This window comes from Hyperoodon ampullatus, assembly GCF_949752795.1.
Source record: "Hyperoodon ampullatus genome assembly, chromosome: 3".
NCBI lineage: Eukaryota > Metazoa > Chordata > Mammalia > Artiodactyla > Ziphiidae > Hyperoodon > Hyperoodon ampullatus.
Window position 1 is genome coordinate 153,191,924 of NC_136916.1, and position 24,222 is coordinate 153,216,145.

At 38.6% G+C, this 24,222-nt stretch overlaps 1 protein-coding gene across 5 annotated transcripts in view; it reads left to right on the forward strand.

Annotated features, from left to right (window-relative positions):
* TTLL5 (tubulin tyrosine ligase like 5) overlaps positions 1 to 24,222 on the forward strand; it is a gene marked incomplete at both ends in the record, with an annotated part of 288,021 nt that overhangs the window by 115,230 nt on the left and 148,569 nt on the right. For 4 of the 5 annotated variants that reach the window (XM_079699035.1, XM_079699039.1, XM_079699036.1 and 1 more), the window contains 6 exons: positions 1,654 to 1,800; positions 2,907 to 3,010; positions 4,537 to 4,664; positions 7,161 to 7,244; positions 7,815 to 8,216; positions 15,426 to 15,613. In XM_079699035.1, the coding sequence (XP_079555161.1) occupies positions 1,654 to 1,800; positions 2,907 to 3,010; positions 4,537 to 4,664; positions 7,161 to 7,244; positions 7,815 to 8,216; positions 15,426 to 15,613 (1,053 nt within the window). The remainder of the gene's footprint in view (positions 1 to 1,653; positions 1,801 to 2,906; positions 3,011 to 4,536; positions 4,665 to 7,160; positions 7,245 to 7,814; positions 8,217 to 15,425; positions 15,614 to 24,222) is intronic. The other variant, XM_079699038.1, reaches the window with a different exon arrangement.

The window sequence follows — 24,222 nt, forward strand, 5'->3', positions numbered from 1 at the left end:
CCAACCCTCTGGTTATGAGACTGTTTCTTTATGTTGGAGTAAATTGTCACCAAAGGACAGTGAACCAAAATCAAATTCAAGAAGAAAAAAATAGCTCAGAAGAGAATAACTATTGCAACTGCTGACTTGGAATTCACACAGGATTTCTATGGAGCTTTTTATAAGAATATTTAGGATCATCACTGCAGAACTTAGTGTCAGTTGTGTGCATTCCTATTTGAAAATCTATCTAAACAACAAACCCTAAGGCATTACCTGATGATTGTGGCAGTGGTCTTGTTTATGAGGAAGGTAAGTGTAGAATTGCCTTCTCTGATCCAAGTTAGGTTTAGAGCTTCTTTATCATGTAATTCACAGAAGGCACATCGACAGAAGTTCCCCAAATCCATCATCTTCAGGCAATTTTACTGTGTTTGGGGGTTGGGTGCGGGGAACTATTATCTTTAAGGCCCTTGGCCTTGCAAAATCTCTCTTTGAAGCATTTGTGATGTTACAAATGATCTGATTGGTATCTGTTCAGATTTCAAGATCCTTTGCCCCATCTCAAGCGAGATGTATCCCTTCTACCCCTTAATGACCTTTCACTATGCCCTCCTTGCTAACCCCCAACTCTAAAAGCACACTTATTCTTGGGGAAGAAAAAATAAATAAAAAGCTATCGCCTTGCAAGCCTGGTAACAGTTCTTTCTTTCCATTAGTCACTAAACTTTTTAAATCAGTAGTTTCTGCTCTTCACCTGTATTCTTCAGTATCCATTCGTTTCTTTAATCTGCCTTTTTTTTTTTAACGGTACACGGGCCTCTCACTGTTGTGGCCTCTCCTGTTGCGGAGCACAGGCTCCGGACACGCAGGCTCAGCGCCATGGCTCATGGGCCCAGCCGCTCTGCAGCATGTGGGATCTTCCCAGACCAGGGCACGAACCCGTGTCCCCTGCATCGGCAGGCGGACTCTCAACCACTGCGCCACCAGGGAAGCCCTCCATTCGTTTCTTAACCTCTACTTTCTGTCCCCTTTACTCTGCTGAAAGTGGTTGTGGTCCTTTCCTGCTCCAGCCTCTTGGAAGCTGTGACATGGGAGCCTTCCTCCCTTGACTTGCATGACACTGTTTTCTCCCGTGTTTCTTTCTACATTTCTGATGTTTCTGTCATGGTTTGTTGTGGTTGTTGTTTGTTTTTTTCTGATACTTCCTCGTCTTTCTGATCTCTGAGTGTCAGTATTTCTGTATTCTTTCTCTCCCTTCTCACCTTTGATGACTTGATCCATGGTTTTAGTTTCCTCTACCTATTACTTTCCCTAAGTATCTTTCTCTGATCACCCTATAGGAAGTGATAGCTGCACTTTGAATTATTATAGTACTATGTATATATGAATTGTACTTTTACAGCTACTACTTTATTACATAGTTATTTGCACACATACTTATTTTGATTTTCCCACTGCCAGCTTGTTAAAGGAAGAGGATATGTTTGTTTCGTTTTGTTCTTGTCTTACTGTATCCTTGTTATACCTAGTATGTTTGCTCTGGGTCTTATTTGTTTAAGTGTGTAGTATACCTCTTCTTATCTCTCTATTGTGTAATCCCCTTATGGCTTGTCTTCTGTTGCTTAAGCACAATCCCTTCTTTTTTTCCCCCAATGACTCTTTAATTTATAGGAGCTTGTGGTTCGTTTCCTCAAGCGAGCATCAAGTAACCTCCAGCACTCACTGAGGATGGTATTACCCAGTCGGAGACTGGCACTTCTGGAGCGCAGAAGAATCCTGGCCCACCAACTGGGTGACTTTATCATTGTGTACAACAAGGTAGGTGGTTCATCTGTTAGTCTTGTGCTTTGGATTGCCACGCACTGTCAGAAACAGGCTAGAAGCCTCTGTCCAGCTGGGCGGAGAGGTTCTTCTTCCCTTTTAGCATTATCACATGCTATGTGGGACATTATGGGGAGCAGGACGTCACTCCCTAACCCAGCTGGTCTGAAAAGCTACTTATTACTTGTGAAGGCCCAGGGGCTGTTTTTCACTCTCATCCAAAGGCACATTCCTTTTGAGTGCTGTTGCACCTGAGATGAATCCTGGGCTATGTGAATTTGCATTGTCATTATTGTGCCTGGAGACAGTGGTGAATTGACTATTTGAGAGCAAATTTGAACTGTGGATTTAATACAGTGACACAGTCTTCCTTCCTGAGAGAGTTACACTTTGTTCTCTAGAACATTTTACATAGTGACTTCATTTTACAACCAAGCCCAGAAGATAGACTATTTAGTGAGAATAGTCTGCAAAGCATCTTTTATCCAAGGGTCTTAGAATGCTTTAGAAATGTCATTTTGGGGTGGAGGGAGCGGGGAGCATGGTCATTTTTCAGAAAGGAAAGCTGAAGCCTGGAAATTTAAATAGCTTTTGTGAAATGTGTGGAATGGTCAGTACAGTATCAACACACCAAATCCATAGCTACATAGCTACTCCAGCTCTGTTGAGAATTTTGGGACAACTTACATAAGTGAAGAATTTACTCAATTTGGTTGCTGCCATAGGAGTGTCTTCCAAGACCTATCTTTCCTCTCCCTAACTGTAACAAAATACAGTGTCTCTGTTGTCATTCTATTAAAGCTTCAAGTGTGACCACAGACATTACCAAGCTCTTTTTTCACTGGGCTACCTGAGTAAAAAGTAAAAACATGATAAAAATTTATATTTATTATGCAACTCTTACTTGGAAACTCTAAAATGTTTCATGAAATAATGACAGAAAATAACATATCAGATTTATAGGTGGCAAAAGTACATGGAGGAATTAAATGTCTTTACTATAAAGACAAATTAACCCAAGGGTAATGAAACCAGACGATGAAGTATGCATTTATCAGGAGTCAGTTTTATCTTGTTTTTCTGTGGGGTTGGGGACTGGATAGGAAACAGAACAAATGGCTGGAAAGAAATCGAAGAAGAAACTTGAGGAAGAAGAGGAAGATGGGGTGAATACGGAAAACTTTCGGAAGTTCATCAGACAAGCAAGGTAGAAGACATTCTTAATAAAAAGTATCTTATTCTGTCTTCCACACTGCCTCATTGATTCCCAGTAGCCCCTTGTTTCTAACATATGGATGTGAGTGAAATCACTCTTAGAAGGAGAAGAAGGGTTTCATAGCCTTGATCTCTCCATATCTCAGCCAATTATTGGCTGTTGTCATGGTTTTAGTTATCAAAACACTGCTGCTGGGCATCTGGGATGTATTTCTAGACAGCTTCAAAGTACACACCACTCTAAAGGCTGAGGGAGCACTTCGGAAAGCTGAAGTTAGAGGTTTCTAGTGTTTACTGGATCTGAATTTATCCCTGACCTATTGATGCAGTAGAGATGACCACATTTTGCCTACGTTGAGTGGGTTGAGGAATTGGCAGTTTCTCAGCCCTGTAAGGGTTACGCCTAATGTACATAAAATAAAACAAGTCCTTCATGCTTAAGGTTAGCTTTTAGGGGTTGAAAAATCTCAGCATTCAGCTCTCTATCTTGATACAAATTAGCCAGGCCATTCTTTGCTACTTTGGAGACCTTGGGGTTTACTCTGAGATTCATAGGAGCAGTTTCCAAGGTTGTCATTACAGTGTATTCTGAAGATAGGTTATAGGTTCTTTGTAATATTGCAGGAATATTTTGCTTATTTGAAGGCCACTTATCTGGAACATAGCCAGGCTCCAGGAAAAAAATGCAAAAGGCCAATGAGGAGCTGCTACAGATTTTATAAAATCCATGCATAATATGTTTACTGGAAGAATTCTATGGGCCCTCATCTGTTTCCTTACACTTTCCATTTTGTGGATGTTCGTAAAAAGTGCATATAATTTCAATATTTGAAGTGACCTAGAGACCACCTGGTTCAGTTTCCACTGTATAGATGGTTAGGGAAATCTTCCTTGGTTACGCTGGTGAGTTTCCGTATTTATGACAAAGTGGCTTCTTTAGTGAATATACTCCAATTATCTAGAAGTGGGGTGGACAAACTGCCAAGAACCAGATAATAAATGTTTCAGACTTTGTGAGCTACATGTGGTCTTTACAGCATACTCTTCTTTAAAAATATGAAAACCGTTCTTAGCTGGGAGCCATACAAAAACAGCCTGCTGGTCAGGGTTGGCCCACTGTCTGTAGTTGGTTGACCCCTGATTTAGAACATGGCTGTCCAATAGAACTTTCTGTGTTGTAGCTACTGAGTACTTGAAGTGTGGCTAGTGTAACGAAGGAAATGAATCTTTAATTTTAATTCATTTAAATCTAAATAGTCACATATGACTAGTGGCTACTATATTGGACAGTGCAGATCTAGAATATTCACTGTGGAATGAATAAAACCTTGTCATGCTTTAAATTTTTCAGACTGCTTCATTTATATTTCTTTTTTTACCATCTATTAATAGGGAGTTTCCAGCTTGTGCTTTTCATTTTCCCCTTCTTCAGCTTACTCCATTTTCATAATAAAATCTGGTAGAAAGATTTTCTAGAACACCTTCCTGTTCTGACCATACTTTCTCTCCCCATTTCAGTGAGGCTGAACTGGAGGAGGTGTTGACTTTTTATACCCAAAAAAACAAGTCTGCAAGTGTCTTCCTGGGGACTCACTCAAAAAGTTCTAAAAACAGCAACAGTTTTTCCGATAGCAGGGCAAAGGCTGGTAAGTATATTGGTTAATTAATGAAAAATAAGAAGAACAAGTGAAAAAATGAGATGTGCAAAGGGGAACCAAAAATAATATGTTGCCTAAGCACTAATAGACTCCAAGGTGGTAAAATTTTGCAGTGTGTGGGTAGGGGATGAGGAGGCCTTATATTTTTGTCCTAAAAGGGCAAGAGGGACATGGTCTAATTTTTTTTTCATGACAGTTGACATCAGAGAGCTGTTTTCAAGACAATAATACCTAACATTTAGTGAGCGCTCATATTACTGTCTACCGGACATGATCTTATTTTTTTACTTCCAAAAACCATATGGAGTAGGTGCTGTTATAAAACTTCTCTACAGATGAGGGAACAGAGCTGAAAGAGACAGAGTAACTTGCCCAAGGGTGCCCATACAGTGGAACAGGAATCTGAACTTTAGTCTACCTGACTCAAAGCTTGTGCTCTTAGTCTCTGTTCTTCTGCCTCTCCTAATGATTATTTCTCACTCCTGTTAAATTTTTTGGTTCCTCCAGCTCATCACCATTTGCATTTGGGGTAGGAGAATTCTTTGTTATGTGGGAAATATTCCATACCTGGTGGGATGTCTAACGTCCATAGTCCCAAGCCCTAAATGCCACCATCTTCCTTCAGTCATTGTGATAACCCAATGTTCCCACACATTTCAAAACTTTCTCACTGCTGGGGAACTCCATGATTGGGAATTTGGAACTGATGTGGACCAAACTATCTAGTTCATGTCATATGATCAAAAAATAGCAGCAATACTCAGTTATAAACAAAGCTTGCGCTTCAAGTGTAAGATTCATTTAAAATCTAGATGGAAGCATAAGACATAGGTAATCAATATACTAATTTTGTAGTATGCTAACCTCTAGATTCAAAGATGTAGATTTCTTTGCTCCTCTTAAGGCTATCATAGTCTAATGTGGAAAGAGCTGGGGAAATTGATCATTTAAAATGTAGAGTGAGTTTTCCCAAGGAAATGGTGTTACTGTTTTAATAACTGATTAGCTTCAGAGGTTAGTCTACAAAAGCCTATTTAGCTCACTGTATACTTAAAGTATTGTATTAGTAGAAATACTTCTGAGTCCAGCCCTCTTCTTTGAGCTTTCCTAACTTATCTGAGTTCTAAAGCTAGTTTATCCATTCATTCATTCCTTCTACATATTTTTAATGAACACCTATCATGTGTCAGACATTGTGATAGTTGCTAGAGATACAGGGACCAGGACTGTCACAGTTCTTGACTTTATAATATTTATTGTCTGCTGGATGAAGTTGGGTGAGTAAATACAGGAAGAAGGCTGGTAGGATCTCTGAAAAGACCCTCTAACAGTGTTGGGAAAGGGAGGCTGAGGAGTTTTTGTAATGAGGTTGGGGTAGGGAAAAGTGGGCTAGGCAGGTGAAGTCCTAGCTTGGCATTCAGGTAGTAACTTCTCCCCTGGTAGTAATGGAGAAGCCCTAACAGCATGTACTAGCAGCACCTGTTTGTACAGATGCATCCTCGGAAATTCTGGGGTTCATGTGTTAAGGACTACCTTTACATAATAATGTCTATACCTAGCAATACCAATCAAGAATAACTAGAGGGGCAGTAGGAAGGCCTCAATCAAGGGAACAACAGTATGACATTTGATAGTATCTGGACTCGTTACAAGCATGAGCAAACAAATGTGTGACGGTATTACCAGTGCTGGTGGTGATGGACGGAAGAGAATTCATATGTCTTTATTCTTTCATTCTGAAAGATGATCTGTAAAATGGCCTGTCTTAAGTTTTTGTGTGAACCTGGCCCTTGAGAAAGATTTTTGGAATATTTCTCTAAGTATATGATTAGCTCTGGCTGTTCTGTCTCAAAATTCTGTAGTAGAAAAAAAACCTAATTTATTACGGGGGAAATTTATTTTATTAGAGTGATTCTGTTATTGAATATACTGATCAATCTATCTAATAAGCAAACTCATTCAGCTTATTCAAGTAAAACCAAGGAGATTAAGACACAGAGCTGTTGTAGTATCCAGGTATCATGCCAACAGATATTGGGGCTGTTCTTTCTATCTCTTGGCAGTTGCCTGGTCCACACATATTATGACTTCTTCGCTCCACTGTGTACCACCAACCAGTTCTGTCTCTTAGCTCCCCAAGTCTGAATTCTTGACAGAGGCATCTTACTGCCCTTGCTCATTTTCTTTCCCAGGCATGTCATAGCTTGTTGGCAGTCCATGCATGGCTGCCCTGGGTTTTGGTATCTTTTCCTGATTCAGTCAGCTGGAGCTGGGGTTGGGGCTAGTTGGGAATCATTTGGTTGGTGTCCCACTCAACAGGGCTGTGGGCGTGGCCATCCTTGGAAAAGTGTGGTGAGAAATGCAATGGTTCCTAGCATTTATTACTAGTTGTGTTATATTTTGGAAACAAAATTATGTGTAGAGCAATGCTCTAGCATTTGATTAGTAACAGAGCCTAAGCTCAGTATTTATTTCGTATTCCAGATCACCCTGAAACGATGGAAGAAGTGAAAATAAAGCACCCCAAGCAGCAGCAAGCAACAGAAATTCACTCTGATAAATTATCTCGTGAGTGACTTCAAACCTACATAGATTTGCTGCTCTCTGATAAATCTCTAAATGAAAAAAAGTCATCAGATATTAAATGATTTTCGGGTGTGTGACATTACTCCAAAAAGCTCCTTTTCTTTGTTTTTCCTTTTCCCTTGGAATTTCCTTTTGTCTACTGATAGCCTATTATCCTTCCAAGGAATTTCTCACTTTCTTAATGTTTAAAATTCTGAGCACTTTTTTTCTAGAAGGGTGAAATCAGAGGGAGAGGAGTTAGCTGTCATTACCAGAAACTTTGTCCTGATGCCCTAACGTTTATAAAGCACCTGCTCTGGTTGGTGGAGGTAGTCCCAGCACCAGCTTTCAGAAGGGACTAAAAATAAACTGTTTCCATTGCCACAGTGTCTCAGTGGGCAGTATTCATTAAGTTCATGATGAATCTCATTAAAGTTTATATTTTTCATTATGTCTGTTTCATGCTAAGATTATTTTGATGTTTAAAAATGTTTGCTTCATGTTTACATACAGAATTTACATTAATTTTTCCTAAAATGATCTGTTGTTGTTTGTTTGTTTTTGTTTTAATAGGATTTACCACTTCAGCAGAAAAAGAGGCTGAATTAGTCTATACCAGTCCTTCCTCTACTTCTTTCTCTGGTCCTGCTGCTACTCTTCTGCAGAAAATTCCCAATACCCATTTGTCATCTGTTATTACCACCTCTGACCTCTCACCAGGGCCAGGCCACCATTCTTCTTTATCTCAGATTCCTCCAGCTATCTCCAGCATGGCTCACCAGCCAGCAATTTTACTGAGCACGGTCCCTGACAGTGCTTCTCCCTCCATCCATCCTGGGACACAGAACGTACTGAGCCCCGCTGGTCTGCCGCGCTGTCGATCAGGCAGTTACACCATTGGCCCCTTTTCCTCTTTCCAAAGTGCTGCACAAATCTATAGCCAGAAACTGTCTCGTCCCTCTTCAGCAAAGGCAGGTGAGTGAGAGAATGAAAGGCACTCCACAATGTCAGCTTTTCCCCAGCCCCAGTTAAAAAAGAATGCCATCTCTTCCCTTTGCCTTTTCTTTTGAAAGGTAAAGGGACACAGGGTGCATAGTTCTGATGTGACTAAGGAAGAGTCCTGCATTTGGTCCAGTGGCACTCATTCACTGACAAGAAAATGAAACAACTTCTTTTAGGTGCTGAGGATAAAGAAATGAGTAAGACAAGGCTTCTATTTACTGGGAGCTTACAGCATAGTCAAGAGATAATTGTGATATTTGTCTTTTTACTGTTGAGTTGTAAGTGTTCTTTATATATTCTGGGTACAAGTCCCTTGCCAGATACATGATTTAGAAGTATTTTCTCTCATTCTGTTGAGTATGTTTTTTCTAAGAATTTTATAGTTTAGGTCTTTTATCCATTTTGATATACTTTTTGTATATGGTGTGGCATAAAGGTCTTAACATCTCTTTTTTTGCATGTAGTTATTCAGTTGTCCCAGCACCTTTTGTTGAAAGACTGTTATTTTCCTGTTGAATTGTCTTGGCACTCTTGTCAAAAATCATTTAATCTTAAATGTAAGGGTTTACTTCTGGAGTCTCAATTCTATTCCACTGATCTGTATATCTGCCCTTATGCGAGTACCACATTGTCTTCATTACTATAGCATTGTAGTAAGTTTTGAAATCACCAAGGGTGATTCTTCCATCTTTGTTCTTCTTTTTCATATTGTTTAGGCTATTCTGGATCCCTTGCATTTTTGTATGAACTTTAGGATCAGCTTGTCAATTTTTGCAAAAATAGGCAGATGGGATTTTGATAGGGATTGTGTTGAATTTGTAGATTAGCAAGTATCTTAACATTGGTCAGATTTTTAAACACCTGAGTAATATCCACATTAAGGTGAGTTACAGTTAAGCTATGTTTTATAAATAGCCAATCTATATGTCTTAATCATTGTCTGATTTCAAATGAAATGGATATTGTAATATGGAGCTTGAATCAGAGATATGAAAGGGTCTACTTTAATAAGTCATCATATGAATATGTACGTATATGTGTATTAGTGCTAGTTCTGAGTGATTATTCTTATGATTTAATCTTCTAAAATCAATAATAATTATGTTCTGGTTTAAATTTTTTCTCCCATGTGAGAGAAATTCAGTAAGGTCAGTGTCTCCTGTACCTTGTTGTTGTCATCAAAACTTCTTTTTTAAACCTTCCGTTTTTTCATACCTTTCGCAGAGGAGGATAAGGAACGGAAGAAGCTAGTCAGTTCAAAAATATTTCCTAATTTCCGTTGTGATTTCTTTCTTGACCCATGGATTGTTTATAAGTATATTGTTTAATCTTCACATAGTTGGCATTCTCTATTTTTTGTGATTGCTTTTTAGCTTATTTCCACTGTTGTCAAAGAACATATTCTGAATGGCTTAAACAGTAGTAGACAACAATATATAGATAACAACATATAGCTGACAACAATATACTTGACAACAATAATATCCTATAAGTGATTGGAGTCAAATTTTTCTGTGGTGTTTGAATAGTTTGGGGATGAGGTTAAGATGTTATTTTGAATTTAAACTTTTTCAAGATAAATATACAGTATCAAGTTTCAAAGGTCACCACTGAAAAAATTAAAATATGGAAATTTAAACATGTGGGAAGAAGAAAAATGGATTGGGTCGGGGGAAACACCCACAAACATAGAAGCACACAAAGCTTAGAAAATGCAAGAAATGGAAACTTAAAAGATGGTAAACCAAGTCCTAATATATCAAGAATCAAATAAATATAAATAGGCTGAACTTCTTAGAAGAGTGTCAGATTGAATTTTTTAAAAATCTAACTGTATGTTGTTTACCAACGAAAGACACACGTAAAGATAAGGACGTAGGATGGTTGAAAGTAAAAGGATGAAGAAAGAAATACCATGTAAATACCAACCAGAGTAAAGGTGGTGCTAATATATGCTAACTTAATTTAGTATATATTAGCTTATATTAGGCTTTAAGAGAGAAAATTTTCTTAACAGATAAAGAGAGTAATTACATAAAACAGAAAGTTTAGTTCAGCAGAAAGATAAAACAGTTCTAAGTGCAGCTAACAAAATAACCTCCAAATAAATAAAACAAAAATTGATATAACTGATGAGGGATCTACAAATCCACTGTCTTAGTGGGAGATTTCCACATATTTCTGTCCAATACTAGTAGATACACAGATTTTGTAAATCAGCAAAGATAAAGAGAATTTGAACAAGATGCTAACTTTATCTATTGCTCATTCATAATACTCTGTACCCAATAATTAGAGAAAACACCTTCTCATGCACACATAATACATTTATAATAAACAGTCATGTCCTACATCATAAGACAACAGATTTCAAACAGTTGGTATCATACAGCAACATTCTCTGTCCACACTGCAATTAAATTGAATGTCGACAGCAACGATACATAACAAATCCTTATGTATTTCAAAATTTAAAAGAGTTCAGAGAAGAGATCATAATGGAAATAAATGTAAAGCTATTAGAATTGAAAGACAGTGAAAAAACGTCATGTTCAGATGTGTGGAGAGCAATGAAAAACAGTATTTGGAGGGAAATTTACTGCCTTAAATACTTATATTTGAAAAGAAGAAAGGCTAAAAATTAATGTGCTAAATATCTGATTTCAGATGTTATAAAAACAGCAATATTATAAATCTAAATAAAGGAGAAAGAGAGATAAGAGTAAAGATAAAAATCAAAGACAAGAGTAAAAATTACAGAATTCAAAAATAAAGTACAGTAGAGAAAATATCAGAGCCAAAAAGTTCTTTGAAAAGCCTAAGAAGGTGGACAAACCTCTGGTGAGACCGATCAGGAAAAGAGAGAAGATATGGATAAATAATATAAGGAATGAGAAGCAGACAGAAAATACAAATGTAGCATAGGTGACAAAAATATTAGAATACTGTTAACCACTTTATTCCAATAAAATTGAAAACTTATGCAAAGTAAGCAAAATTGGTTCAAAAGATGAAGAGGGACTTCCCTGGTGGTCCACTGATTAAGACTCTGCGTTCCCAATGCAGGGGGTCTGGGTTTGATCCCTGGTCAGGGAACTAGATCCCGCATGCATGCCACAACTAAGATCCCGCATGCCGCAACTAAAAAGATCCCGCACATGGCAATGATGATCCCGCGTGCCCCAACTAAGACCTGGCTCAGCCAAATAAATAAATAAATAAATTTTTTTAAAGAAAAAAAAATTTATTAAAAAAAAAAAAAGAAGATGAAGAAATCCTGAATGGTCCTGTAACTATTAAAATAAGTTATACAGTAGTTTAAAAATCTCACAAAGAGGGCTTCCCTGGTGGCGCAGTGGTTGAGAGTCCGCCTGCCGATGCAGGGGACACAGGTTCGTGCCCTGGTCCGGGAAGATCCCACATGCCACAGAGCGGCTGGGCCCATGAGCCATGGCCGCTGAGCCTGCGCGTCCGGAGCCTGTGCTCCGCAACGGGAGAGGCCACAACAGTGAGAAGCCCGTGTACCACACACAAAAAAAAAAAATCGGGGCCTCCCTGGTGGCGCAGTGGTTGAGAGTCCGCCTGCCGATGCAGGGGATACGGGTTCGTGCCCCGGTCTGGGAGGATCCCATATGCCGCGGAGCAGCTGGGCCCGTGAGCCATGGCCGCTGAGCCTGCGCATCCGGAGCCTGTGCTCCGCAACGGGAGAGGCCACAACAGTGAGAGGCCCGCATACTGCAAAAAAAAAAAAAAAAAAAAAAAAAAAAAAAAAAAAAAATCTCACAAAGAAAACTTGAGGCCCAGATGGTTTTATAGATAAGTTTTGACAATCTTTCAAGGGAAAGATAATTCCAATCTTAAACTCCTCTAGAGCATGGAAAAAGAGACAACAGTAATAACTCTGTGTGGCTAGTTTAATCTTGATAAGAAAACCAATTAAGGACAGTATTAGAGAGGGAAATTATAGATCAGCTTCATTTATGAACACCAATGCAAAAATTCTAATCAAAATATGAGCCAGCCACATCTAGCAACATATGAGAGAGATTAGATCCCATGAACAAGTTTATCCAAGGAATACAGAAGGGGTTTAACAGTAGAAAATCTATAAGTGTCGTTTGTCACATCAGCAGATTAAAGGAGAAAAACTGTATTTATCCTCTTAGTAGATGCAGAAAAAGAATTTGGTAAAATTCTGTACTCGTTCATGATAATAACTCTCAGCATACTAGGAAGAGAAGGAAACCCTCTTTATTGAAAATGGGTGTCTGCCAAAATCTCACAAGAGATATCAGTCTAAATGGGGAAATGTCGAAAGCATTCCTTCTAAGGTTAGGAGCAAGAAGAGGATGCCCACTGACATTTCTTCTATTCAGTGTTTTACTGGAGGTCAAGAGCCAGTATAATAAAACAAGAAAAAGAAATTAAAAGCATCAGGATCAAAAGGGAGGAAATAAAATTTATTTATTTGCAGATAATACATTATCTACATAGAAAACTGAAAATAAGCTACAGATACACTTGTGGCCTTAAGTGCATTCACATTGTTGTACAACCACATCACCAAGAGAACAACAGGCATAAAAATGATAAGCTATCTAGGGATAAATTTAGGAAAGACTTTTATAAGGAAATTTTATAAGACTTTGTTTAGAGACAGAGAAAACCTAAATAAATGAATAAATAGAATGTGCATGGATAGGAGGACTTAATATCATAAATGTTTCAGTTCTCATCAAATTGATCTCTGGATTCAATACAGGTTCCAACCAAAATCTCAATTTTTGTTGTTGTACTTGACAAGCCAATTCTAAAATGATAATGGATAGGCAAAAGACCAAGGATAGTGAGAACTCACTGAAGAAGAAAAAAGGGTGGAGGAGTATCTTATTAAGAATATAAAGATATGATCATTAGAAAATACAGTATCTGAAAAGGTACAAAGTGACCAGTGGAGCAGAACAGAAAGTTGGAAGCAATCATACAGATAGATGAAAGTTTGATGTATGACAGATGGCTTTGCAGATAGTGGAAAAGGATACATTTCTCAATAAATGGTGCTGGGATAATTGGTTATCCATACAAGAAGACAAGTGAAATTAGATCTCTGCCTCATACTATCCATATAATCACTTTCAGGTGCAAAACTTTAAACTTCTAGAATAGAATAAGGGAGACCATCTTTAACACCTTATTGTAGGAAACAAAAGTAAAAACATAAGCAAGATTCCTTCAGTAAGAAAAAGACAACCCAATAGTGGTATCAGAAAAGAGGTAACATGTGCTCAACATCATTATTAATCAGATGAATATAAATGAAGAATGCAGTGAGATTTTACACCCTCTTAAAAGAGGGAAGAATTAAGATACTTGACAGTACTAAGTGTTGGAGGGGATGTGGGTCAGCAGGAGCGCTTATATTTTATGGTAATGTATCACATACATTTGAAAATTCACATAAATTTGAAAATTGTTATCACATACATTTGAAAATTCACATAAATTTGAAAATTGTTATCACATACATTTGAAAATTCACATAAATTTGAAAATTGTTGTTATCACATACATTTGAAAATTCACATAAATTTGAAAATTCACATAAATTTGAAAATTGTTGTTATCACATACATTTGAAAATTCACATACATTTGAAAATTCACATAAATTTGAAAATTGTTGTTATCACATACATTTGAAAATTCACATACATTTGAAAATTCACATACATTTGAAAATTGTTGTTATCACATACATTTGAAAATTCACATACATTTGAAAATTCACATACATTTGAAAATTGTTTTTATCACATAAATTTGAAAATTCACATACTCTGTGACTCAGCTCCTAGCCGTATACACAAGAGAAGTTCTTCCACATGTGCACCAGGACATGTATGCAAGAGTGTTCACAACTGCACTGTTTATAATAGCGATAAGCTTGAAATAGCCAAAATAGCCATTAATGAGGGAATAGAAAAATAAGTTGTAATGTATTTCCAAAATGGAATGCCAAGCAACAGATAAAGTTAATCAATTTCAGCTATACTTAGAAAGGATAAATCTCGGAAGTATGGTATTGAGTAACAAAAGCAAGTCCCAGGAAATTACTACAATAGATACCATTTTTATAGAGCTCAAAAACAAACAAAATTAACTGTATTTTGTTTAAGTATGCATACACAAACACACACAGAAACAAAGAATAAAACTATATTTAAAAAAAAAGAAGGGGGTGAATGATAAGGGAAGATTAAGGATGAGGAGGAACACATGGGTTGATAATGTTAATGTGACTCTTGAATTGGGTAGTCAGTTCATTATAATATGTTTTATAACTTCTACATCAATTGTAAATAGTATTTGGTATCTGTCAAATAACATAATAAACATTAAAAAATATAGATTTTTTTAAAAGTAGTGTCACCAAATTGTATATACAGAATGATCATGGTTATATAAGCATTAATAAGACAGAAAGGAAACACATTAAAGTGTTGCCACTTTTCTGGGTTTTTAATATTTTTTCAATGGGTTGTGTGACTTTTATCATAGAAAAAATATTAACCTTGATTTTATATTAAGTAATTTCATTGTGCCAGAATTTCAGTGCTCGGAAATAATAGAATTCTGTGATATTATAGTTGAAAGAAGAAAATTGAAATCTGAAAGGAAAATCAATTGAAATTTTATAATATAGGATTATTGCTGTTTTTCCAAGTATACTCAGTTTTGCTTTTGTCCTTCTTTCCTTTTTGAGCTCTGTAAGAAGGATTGTGGATGATTTGACAGTGTGTGCCGTAAACTACTGACAAGTACAGTCACATAACAAGGAAAACAAGAACTATAATGAGTTTCAAGGCTACACATTTTTTATTCATTAATTCTAGGATCAATTATTCCCCGCTACATATGATGAAAATTCTTTTTTTGGGAAGGATTCATAGTATGCAAAAACACAGTAACAAATGCATGTAACAATTTGGTGGTAGGAAGAGTTTCTAGAGTATGGTAAGGATTTATTTTTACTTTTGTGAGCATCTGAGGATAGTTTACTGCTCCTTATGTTGTCAGAGATCCCTAGGAGTCAGTAAAGTATCTGTTGGCTGAGATTTTGCTGTCATCATCCTAAGTTTTTCAAGGCTTTTTTCCTAAGTGGATGAAAACTTTTCTTTTTTAGCAGGTTCATGCCATCCAAACAAGCAGCATTCAGGAGTAGCCAAAACACAGAAGGAGGGAGAAGATGGTTCCTCATACAGCAGACGGTACAACCCAAGTACGGTTACGGCTGAACTTCAGCGGCTAGCTGAGAAGCCGGCAGCAAGGCAGTATTCTTCATCCACTCACGTCAGTCTCCTCACCCAGCAGGTATGGATAGTTTGGGGTGTCAAAGAGTTCTTTGGGTCAGTGGATTGGGTTAACTACAGGGTACTCTGTCCTTCCCTCCTTTACTAATGCCCATATGCTGATGCTTGTTGAATGAATATTAGTTGGTTTCAAGCTAAAGAATAAAAGCATTCCTTCAGCTTTAAAGAAAGGGTTTCTGTCACAGGTATTGCAAACTTAAGTGTGCTGCTAGCTATGATGTACTTACTTCATGGATAAATAGACTTGAATGTTCAGCTGTAAATGCACTTTTAAAGGATCTTTAAAAATAACTTATTTCTCTGGTAAAATTTTCCAGTGAGTTCTAGTCTTATAAATCTTTTTACCAGAATGCCATAACATTACCTTTTACTTTTTTTTTTTTTTTTTAACTTAACTGCCTTTCATCTCATGATGTCAGGATCTTTTCTGGGCACTGATTAATGAATTATTTCAATACACCCTCATCCAACACATATCATTCTCACCATTTTATTACAGATGGGGGAAACTGGGGCTGAAATGAATGATGTAGTCAAGGTCATCCGGCAAGCTTGATGGATACCAGGATTTTGACTTTGTTGTATATATTACTGACAAGCTTACAACACAGTGAAGTTAGATGAAACTTTTAAGAACTTTGGGATTCTTTTTGCCCTTCTTGATGATTATCCCCATGGTATTTAACTGGAAGTAGAAGCCATGTTTTTTTCCCTCTCCTTAATGCAAACGGCATCAAAGTCCTCCAAAGGAATTATTCTGATTTAACTCCACAGTTATATTTTGCTATATCTTCGTGGTGTCATGTCCCTTAACTGGTGGCAACTCTCTAGTGATAATCGAGTCTAGGAAAAAGTGAAGCTGTAGATTACTTCAAGTGCATGTTAAAAGTAGGCAACATACTGCTCCCTGGTGGTGCCCTACTTTTCTGTGTAAAATTCTGGACCACAATTCAAAGTAAGCCTTAGCTTCGCTTCAGCCTCATCCCAGAGTGTGAGGTTGTAATTAATTTTCTTTTTCAAATCCCTGATAGTTTGAAAGGAGTAGATAAGGAAGCCTAATGTGAATTAGGAAGTGAAGAATCTTATGCGGCAGTGTTGAGACTTGAAGGGAGTTAACAGTTAGATTTTAGTGACAGAATGATGGGAAAAGGAAATGGAATATCATGACCATGGTAGAATGGGAAGGAATTGTGAAATGTGAAGTGGCTATGAGGAAGGGAGAGGACCAGTGATCTGCTACACTTTTTTCAGTGGGTCACTGACTAGAGTATATGTTCTAATTTTTAACAAGCAGCTAGAAGCACCAAGACATTAAGAAATTTTCTTTGCAATTATAGTAAAAAACATAGCCAATGTTAGTGTTTATGTATTTTCACCTCCTATCATTTGGTAGACAGCAAAGCTTGCCAAAATGAAAGGATCCTGATCCTTTGGGAATCCAAGGTGATTGTATCCTTATTGGAAAGTCATTCCCCTTCAGTCTATCTCATCTAAGAAGAATTTCAGTGCCAGTGAATTAAAATTCCATCAGACTTCTCTTCATAGGGATCTGAACTCGCCATTAGATGTCAGTCTTAACTTTTAGAGCCTTGGTAATAAATAGGGTGGTTAATCCTTGGTTCAGTACTGAGGGAGGGACTGTAGTATGTAATAAGCGGGGTGCAGTAGTGGGAAAAGGGCTGGATTAGCCATGTAAAGACCTCCTTTCTTCTACCACTTACTAGCTGTGTGATCTTGGGCAATTCACTCAGCTTCCGTTAACCTCAGGGTCTCTATTTCTTGATGAGGAAAATATAACAGGGTCATGAGGCTAGTATGCAAAAACCTTTCTGTAAAGTCTGAATGCCATATATTGATACTTGGAAAAGATTACTATTTCAACCGTAAAAGGCCTTTAATAATAAATGGTTTCTAATTTGATTTGAAATCAGTTTTTGGATAAAATATTGTGTTACCAAAATGAATGTTGTTATTGAAAAACTCATGTATGTGTTATTTGTGTTATTTCCCCTTGGAGAAAGTAGTTCCTGAATCTGGAATTTGGGAAATTCTTCTATTGTTCTTTTTCTGGTAAATAATAACATGTTATAATGGCTTAATAAGGGCCCTGGGACATCTGTTTACTGGCCATTTCCTTTTACTCCTAGCTGTGTTTGAAAGAAAGTGCCTTGGTTCCTTACTCACTGAGGCAAGTGATAAGGTGTCTGTAGTCCTGATGAGAGGCAGGCATCCATACAGAACATGCTGAAGGCTCTGCTCTCCTCTCTGGACTTGGGAGTATGAAACCTTCAACTCAGCTCCACCAGAAATAACTCTGTGTCCAGTAGTCACTTGAAATGTTTTTTATTTCCTCTTACCTGTGATTATTTCCTTATTTTCAATTCCTATTTTGCGTTTTCTTTTTTTTTCATATATCCAATAGGGTTAATGAAGATTTTCTTTCCCCCTTCCCTTTTTTTGATAGGATATATTTATTCATTCTGTTGTTTTATTGTTTGTTAATTGGTTATCTTCTTGTTTTATCTTTGCTAACTTCCTTCCTTCTGTTTTCCCTAGCTTTATTTTGTTATTTCCTCCCAATTTCTTGAGTTGGGGACTTCATTTATTTTCACTCATGTCTTGTTTTTTATTATACTTAAAGCTATGGATTTTCCTCTGAGTATTGCTTTCATTATATGCCATAAACCCTGATATATCTTTACATTGCTTTTCTGGGCAAGGTGTTAAGAGACCTTCCACTAAATAAGGTATGCTGATTTTAAATTATTTGTGCTATTTTGGAAGATGAGTGTAAAAAACCTGAAATTTGGGACTTCCCTGGTGATCCAGCAGTTAGGACTCTGCATTTCCACCACAGGAGGCGTGGGTTTGATCCCTGGTCGCGGGGAACTAAGATCCTGCATGCCGCACAGCGTGGCCAAAAAAAATGAAATTTGAGGGAATTTCTGAAAAATCACTTTATTTTGTCTATGATTTCAACTACTTGCTCATGAAAGCTTTTAGTGGCATTCTCCGTAGAACTTTTTATTCAAATGTATTCTTTTAATTCGCTCATTCAAAAACATTTTATTACACTCTTGAGAGTGTTCCAGGCCTTGGTACTAAGCCACAGGGATGATATAAGACATAGACCTCTGGGGCTTCACTGGTGGCGCAGTGGTTGAGACTGCCTGCCAATGCAGGGGACACGGGTTCGAGCCCTGGTCTGGGAAGATCCCACATGCCACGGAGCAACTGGGCCCGTGAGCCACAATTACTGAGCCTGTGCGTCTGAAGCCTGTGCTCTGCAACCAGAGAGGCCATGACAGTGAGAGGCCCGCGCACCGCGATGAAGAGTGGCCCCCGCTTGCCACAACTAGAGAAAGCCCTCGCACAGAAGCAAAGACCCAACACAGCCATAAATTAATTAATTAATTAATTAATTTTTTTAAAAAAAAAGGACATAGACCTCAGCATGAAATAACTAACAGTCTGGTAAGGGTGACAGCCACATAAACACATGATAGTACTAGCATGGCATCTGCAGAGATGTTTCTAGGGAATAACAAAACCACCAAAGGGTATCTAACCCAACCTGTGGGTGGGAGTGGGAAGGCCAAAGCAGCTTTCTTGAAAGAGATTACACCTACACTGAATCTTAAGGGGAGGCTGGTGGGCGGCAGAAGAAGGGTAGGGCAGGCTCCAAAATAAGCTAGCATGTGTGTATGTGGGGAAACAGAAAGCTGGTGGTTAGTGGTGTTGGAGGATAGGGAGCAGCTGGGGTGGAAGCTGGAGGAGGAGACAAGGGCTGATTCAAGGAGAGCTCTGAATGCCCTGTGAAGGAACTCGCTCTTTATCTCATAGATGACCAGGAGCCACAGAGACAAATGGGCCTTGCCTTTTAGCTGCATCACTTAGGTAGCTGGGAGGAGGATGGGTTGCAGGATGAAGCAATGCCATCCCCTTTCCTCCCTGCTCACTGTTGAAGATGCTGAGGAACAGTGAATTAGCCAAAAGAAAAGAAGCAAAGTACTCTGACAACCCCAAAATTTGATAATAAAGCTTGAGTTACCCTGAATTTCCATTAGAGGCTAGATTCTTATGAATTTGTATGGCTAAAAACAGAACCTCATTTATCTTGCAATTACTTTTACTCTTTCTGCTATGATTTAACTTTATTTATAGACTAGAACATATGAGAATATTGAAATCTCCCTGCCACACGAAGTGGCCACCGTGGCCACTTTGGAAGTGTTTGCATATGCTGGAAATACAGAGACACATGTTCTTAACATATGATTATTCAACAAATACCTAACAAATCTGAGCAGAGAGCAGGTCAAATTTAGTTCTTTCCCTTGGCACGTGAGAAGCTGGTTATCTCTGGGGACTGGAATCCTTTGGAAATCATACATCCCTGAAAGCAGGGTTTTCTAGAAGCGTCTTTCTCTTGTGGGGAGAGTGCTATGGTAGCTGAGCTGGGCTGGCGTAGAGCTTGAGTGTGAGGTCTCACTATCTCTGCCTCATCCAGTGCCAGGAGAGGTGTGCTTTACAACTGTAGCCCTCTGCACGCACAGAAGTAGCCCTTTGTGGTCACTGCTGTCAGCGAACAGGAGAATGTGGCGAAGTAACCCAGCTCTGCGGTGAGGAGAGGGAGAGGAGAGGGAGCGCTGGCCTGTCTGTGCGGGCCAGTGTGAGATTGCAGGACCCAGCTATCATTAGGAGCAGCGCCAGCTCTTCCAGCCTGGGAGTTTAATCAAAGGAATAACAGCAGACCACCCAGGCGAGGGCTCCGATGCTTGCGCATGTGCTGTGTCAGGCTCTGTTCCCCGGCCAGCCGGTGCCCGGGATGTGGCCAGGCCTCCTGGAAATGTGCTGACAGATACATAGGAGGGAGGAGATGCTTTTTGCTTCTCACATTTTTCATTTAGAGGGCGAGTAGGAAAGAAAACCGTTCAATTTCTTTCCACTTTTGCTCCTTACCCTGATACTTTTCTGCCTAGTCCTAGAGGAGGGCATATGTTGAGGTAGAGAATGTTTGCTTACACTGCTTACTCATTCACTCTCACTCATTCCTATACAAAGGAATTCTTGTATCATTTCTTCTGCTTCAGGGGTTACCATTGTGATCATGCTCATTCCGTCAGGGTCCACAGTGGACCTGAGTCAATCTCAGTTTCAGAAATATCCATTTGAAGTTGAAACTGACAGAGAGGAAGCTAAATTTTTTGAAATGGTTACAGTTCTCTAGGATTGGAGCCAATGGCCCCCAGTTTATCACAAGCTTGGGCATTTGACACTGGAAACTCTCTTCCTGCCTCCTCAGTGTATCTGGACACATTTGAACTACTGTACATTTGTGTTCTGATTTTGTAGTTTTTTCCCCAAGTCTAGCTTCTTTGGTTCTGTATTTTTCTGGGTAGAAAAATTGTACTTCTTTGTATTATATACATTACTTTTCCCATGTCTAGAAACAGAAAAAGGTAAATAGAAAAAGCAGAAGCTCTTGAGTCATCGAGACCTTGGACAAGTTATTTAACTTCCCTGTGCCTTGATTTTCTTCTCTGTCAAGTGGGGTAACTTTAGCATCAAGATGAATTCTCCTGCATCTCTGTGCCTCCCTGCTCTGGGTTCTAGCTCCAGTCGATCCTATCTAATTCCCTAGCTCTTCTATGTCTTTTGAGGCTTTAAACCCCCAGTTTTCCTTAGGTCCTTGGCCTACTGATGGTCTCTTATTCTAAAATAACCTTTCTTTTCTCTTACTGTATCGACCAACTCTCTCTCAAAGTCACTGATGACCTTGGAATTGCCAACTTCAGTCACCTGTTTTTAATCCTTACTCTCTCTTTTAGCACATGACACTATTATTGACTGCCTCCTACCTGAAAACTTCCCTTAGCTTCTCCAGCCTTCAGTAAGTCCTCTGAGAGCTCATCCTCTACTTCCCCCCTGAAAAACTAGATACCAGTTTCAACATTTTTAAAAAGCCACTGGTATAAAGACCTGAAATGTAGAAACTGACAACAGCAGAGTCTCTCTGATTCAAGAAGGGGGTTGATGCCTGGGCATCTGCTTCTCACTGCTCTTCATAGGTATCTTCCAACATGCCTCTGAATTCCAGAGCTCAACCGAACTTCTTTCCTCTCTGTAGTCTCCCCTTGGGTAAATTTTCTCTTCCCATAGCTTCATCTAGTGCTGTTCTGCAGATTTCTCCCAAATATGCATCTTTAGTTTGAACCTGTTTGCTGAGTGTCATGTCCAAATTTCCAACTGCCTGCTAGACATTTCCATCTGACTGTATTACAAGGATCCAAAATATTCAACGTATTTTAAACATGCTTTGAAAATATTCAAAAAATATTCAACATATCTAAAACCTATTTGTTCTTCTTCCCTTTTCCCCTCTATATTAGTGACACTGCAGTTCTCCTAGGGAGTTAGGTATGGAGCCTTTGATTTCTCATCATCTCTCTTTGCTTCCTCATTCTCTCTACGTCCAGGCAGTTGCCAGTTCTTACTGATTCTGACTCTATAATGTCTCTGATATATATCTTCTCTGTTTCACTTTCACATCTACTGTCCTGCTTACGGACTTAACTATCTCTTGACAGCTACAGTTACCTCCTAAGTGGTCTCCTGGCCATTCTCCTCTGTTCACCCTAGTCTTTGCTCTAAAGGAATCTTTCTAAATCACAAGTCTGATAATGATACTCCTCTGCTCAGGAATCTCGAAGGGGCTTCCTGTTATCTTCAAGGTGAAGCCCCAGCTATTGAATATTATTCAAAGCCTTTGTGTGGAATCTGGCTCCAGGCTATTTCCCCAGCCTCTCTCCTTCCCATCACATATGTTTTTGTGCAGCTCACCCAGAATCTCTTAGTCTCCATGCTTAGTTTGAGCTATCTTCTCATGGGAAATGTTCCCCAGTCACCATATCTAACTGTTTGCATTTGTCCAGGCTCAACAAAGGTGCCACTTCACTTGTACACGTGCCATTTTACCCGCCATACAGTTGTCTGTGTCTGTCCAGATAGCTGTTTCCTTTAATGGACGGTGAGCTCTTTGGAGGCAGTGTCCTTTGCTGCCTCAGAACCTGACTCACGGGTAGTACTCAGTAAATGTGCTGATTCTACGGGACTGTAAGGTACTTGATTAAAGATGGGGAGGTGACCATGTCCATTTTTTCACCGATTTTTTCCAGCATGGTATATAGTGTGTATTCAACACACATTTTTTAAAATAAATAAGTGAAAGAAGAACCCCCTGCTGCCCTAGCCAGAAGTCATCTTTCCATTGTCTATGTCCCTTTGGCCCTTCATTAGTCACTCTCTATAATAAATCTGTTATTGTTATTTTATGTCTCTTCTTTCCTGTTGAGTTATAAACTATGTGACGGCTGTTCTTTCTAACCCATCACCCAGCACAGCAGCCTTGCACTTGATAGGCACTTATCACATGCTTGCTGAATTGAAAAGAATTTCTCTTCTGTGTTATGTTGGTTTTTATATTCTTTTTAAAAACGATTCCTCTTCCATTTTTTTTGCTGACAATACTGTACCTGCCCTTCATAATAAAGCAGCTGACATTAGTTGAATGTCTGCCTTGTACTGGGCGCTGTGCTAAATACTTTTATATGCATTATCTCTTTAACCTTATGAAGTAGATACTTAATTTTTTTACAGGTGAAGAAAATAGCTGAAAGGATAAGTGACTCTGCTAAGGTCACATAAATGGCAAGTAACCGCACCAGGACTCAAACCCAAGTCTCTTTGACTTCACATTCTTTCCATCAGTGTTTTTCTGTCTCTTCCTGTTTGAAACAGGACTCTCACCTCTCATCAGACTACAGTGATGTAGCTTAACACTGCTGTAGAGTCGTAGCCAAGCCAGCAGATTATTTTGTAGTGAAGTCAACTTCAACACTGTGCAGCCTTCTTAATCCCCAGGGTTACAGTGGGAATGGATCTATTTATCGTGGTGGTGGCAGCCCCTATTGACTCAGAAACAATGTATAAATTGGAAGCGCTCGAAAAGGCTGTGGCCATCTTGTAAGGTTTTCCAAGAATATCTTTGGCAATTCCTGATCTGGCACTCTTTGTAGATTTTGGAACACGAAGTGCCTATATGTGTATGTATATTATGTAAATGACAACGTTCAAGAGAGCGGGAAGGTACAACGAGAGAACTTACTGCTAACGTAGCAGAACTACAGACATTCCTTGCTTTTCCTGACCCCTTTAAAAACGTGATTAATGTTATAGCTCTTATCTCCCGGTGACTGGAGTGTAAATTTCTTGAGGTTCATTTTATCAGTATTCAAGAATTTATAAAGGAGTTGAAGCTGCTTTAAAACATGTTGGTTGTTGGGACTGTTGATTTAATATCTGCTCAGGAAGTGCCCTTGGAAGCATGGTTAAAAAGTAGCTGTTTAAGGATGATTCTTTTCATGTTCTTGATTGAATATATTCTCTAATATTTATCCAGTGATGAAAATCGTGTAATAAGTACAGATCTGGCACTTTGGGTTTTCGTTTTCTTTTTTCTTGAGTGAAACAGGTCTTGGTCCACTGGTGTTTTTTATTCAAGGATTGTCTTTTGTTCCAGCAACACATGGTAAAAACAAGTCAGGCAGG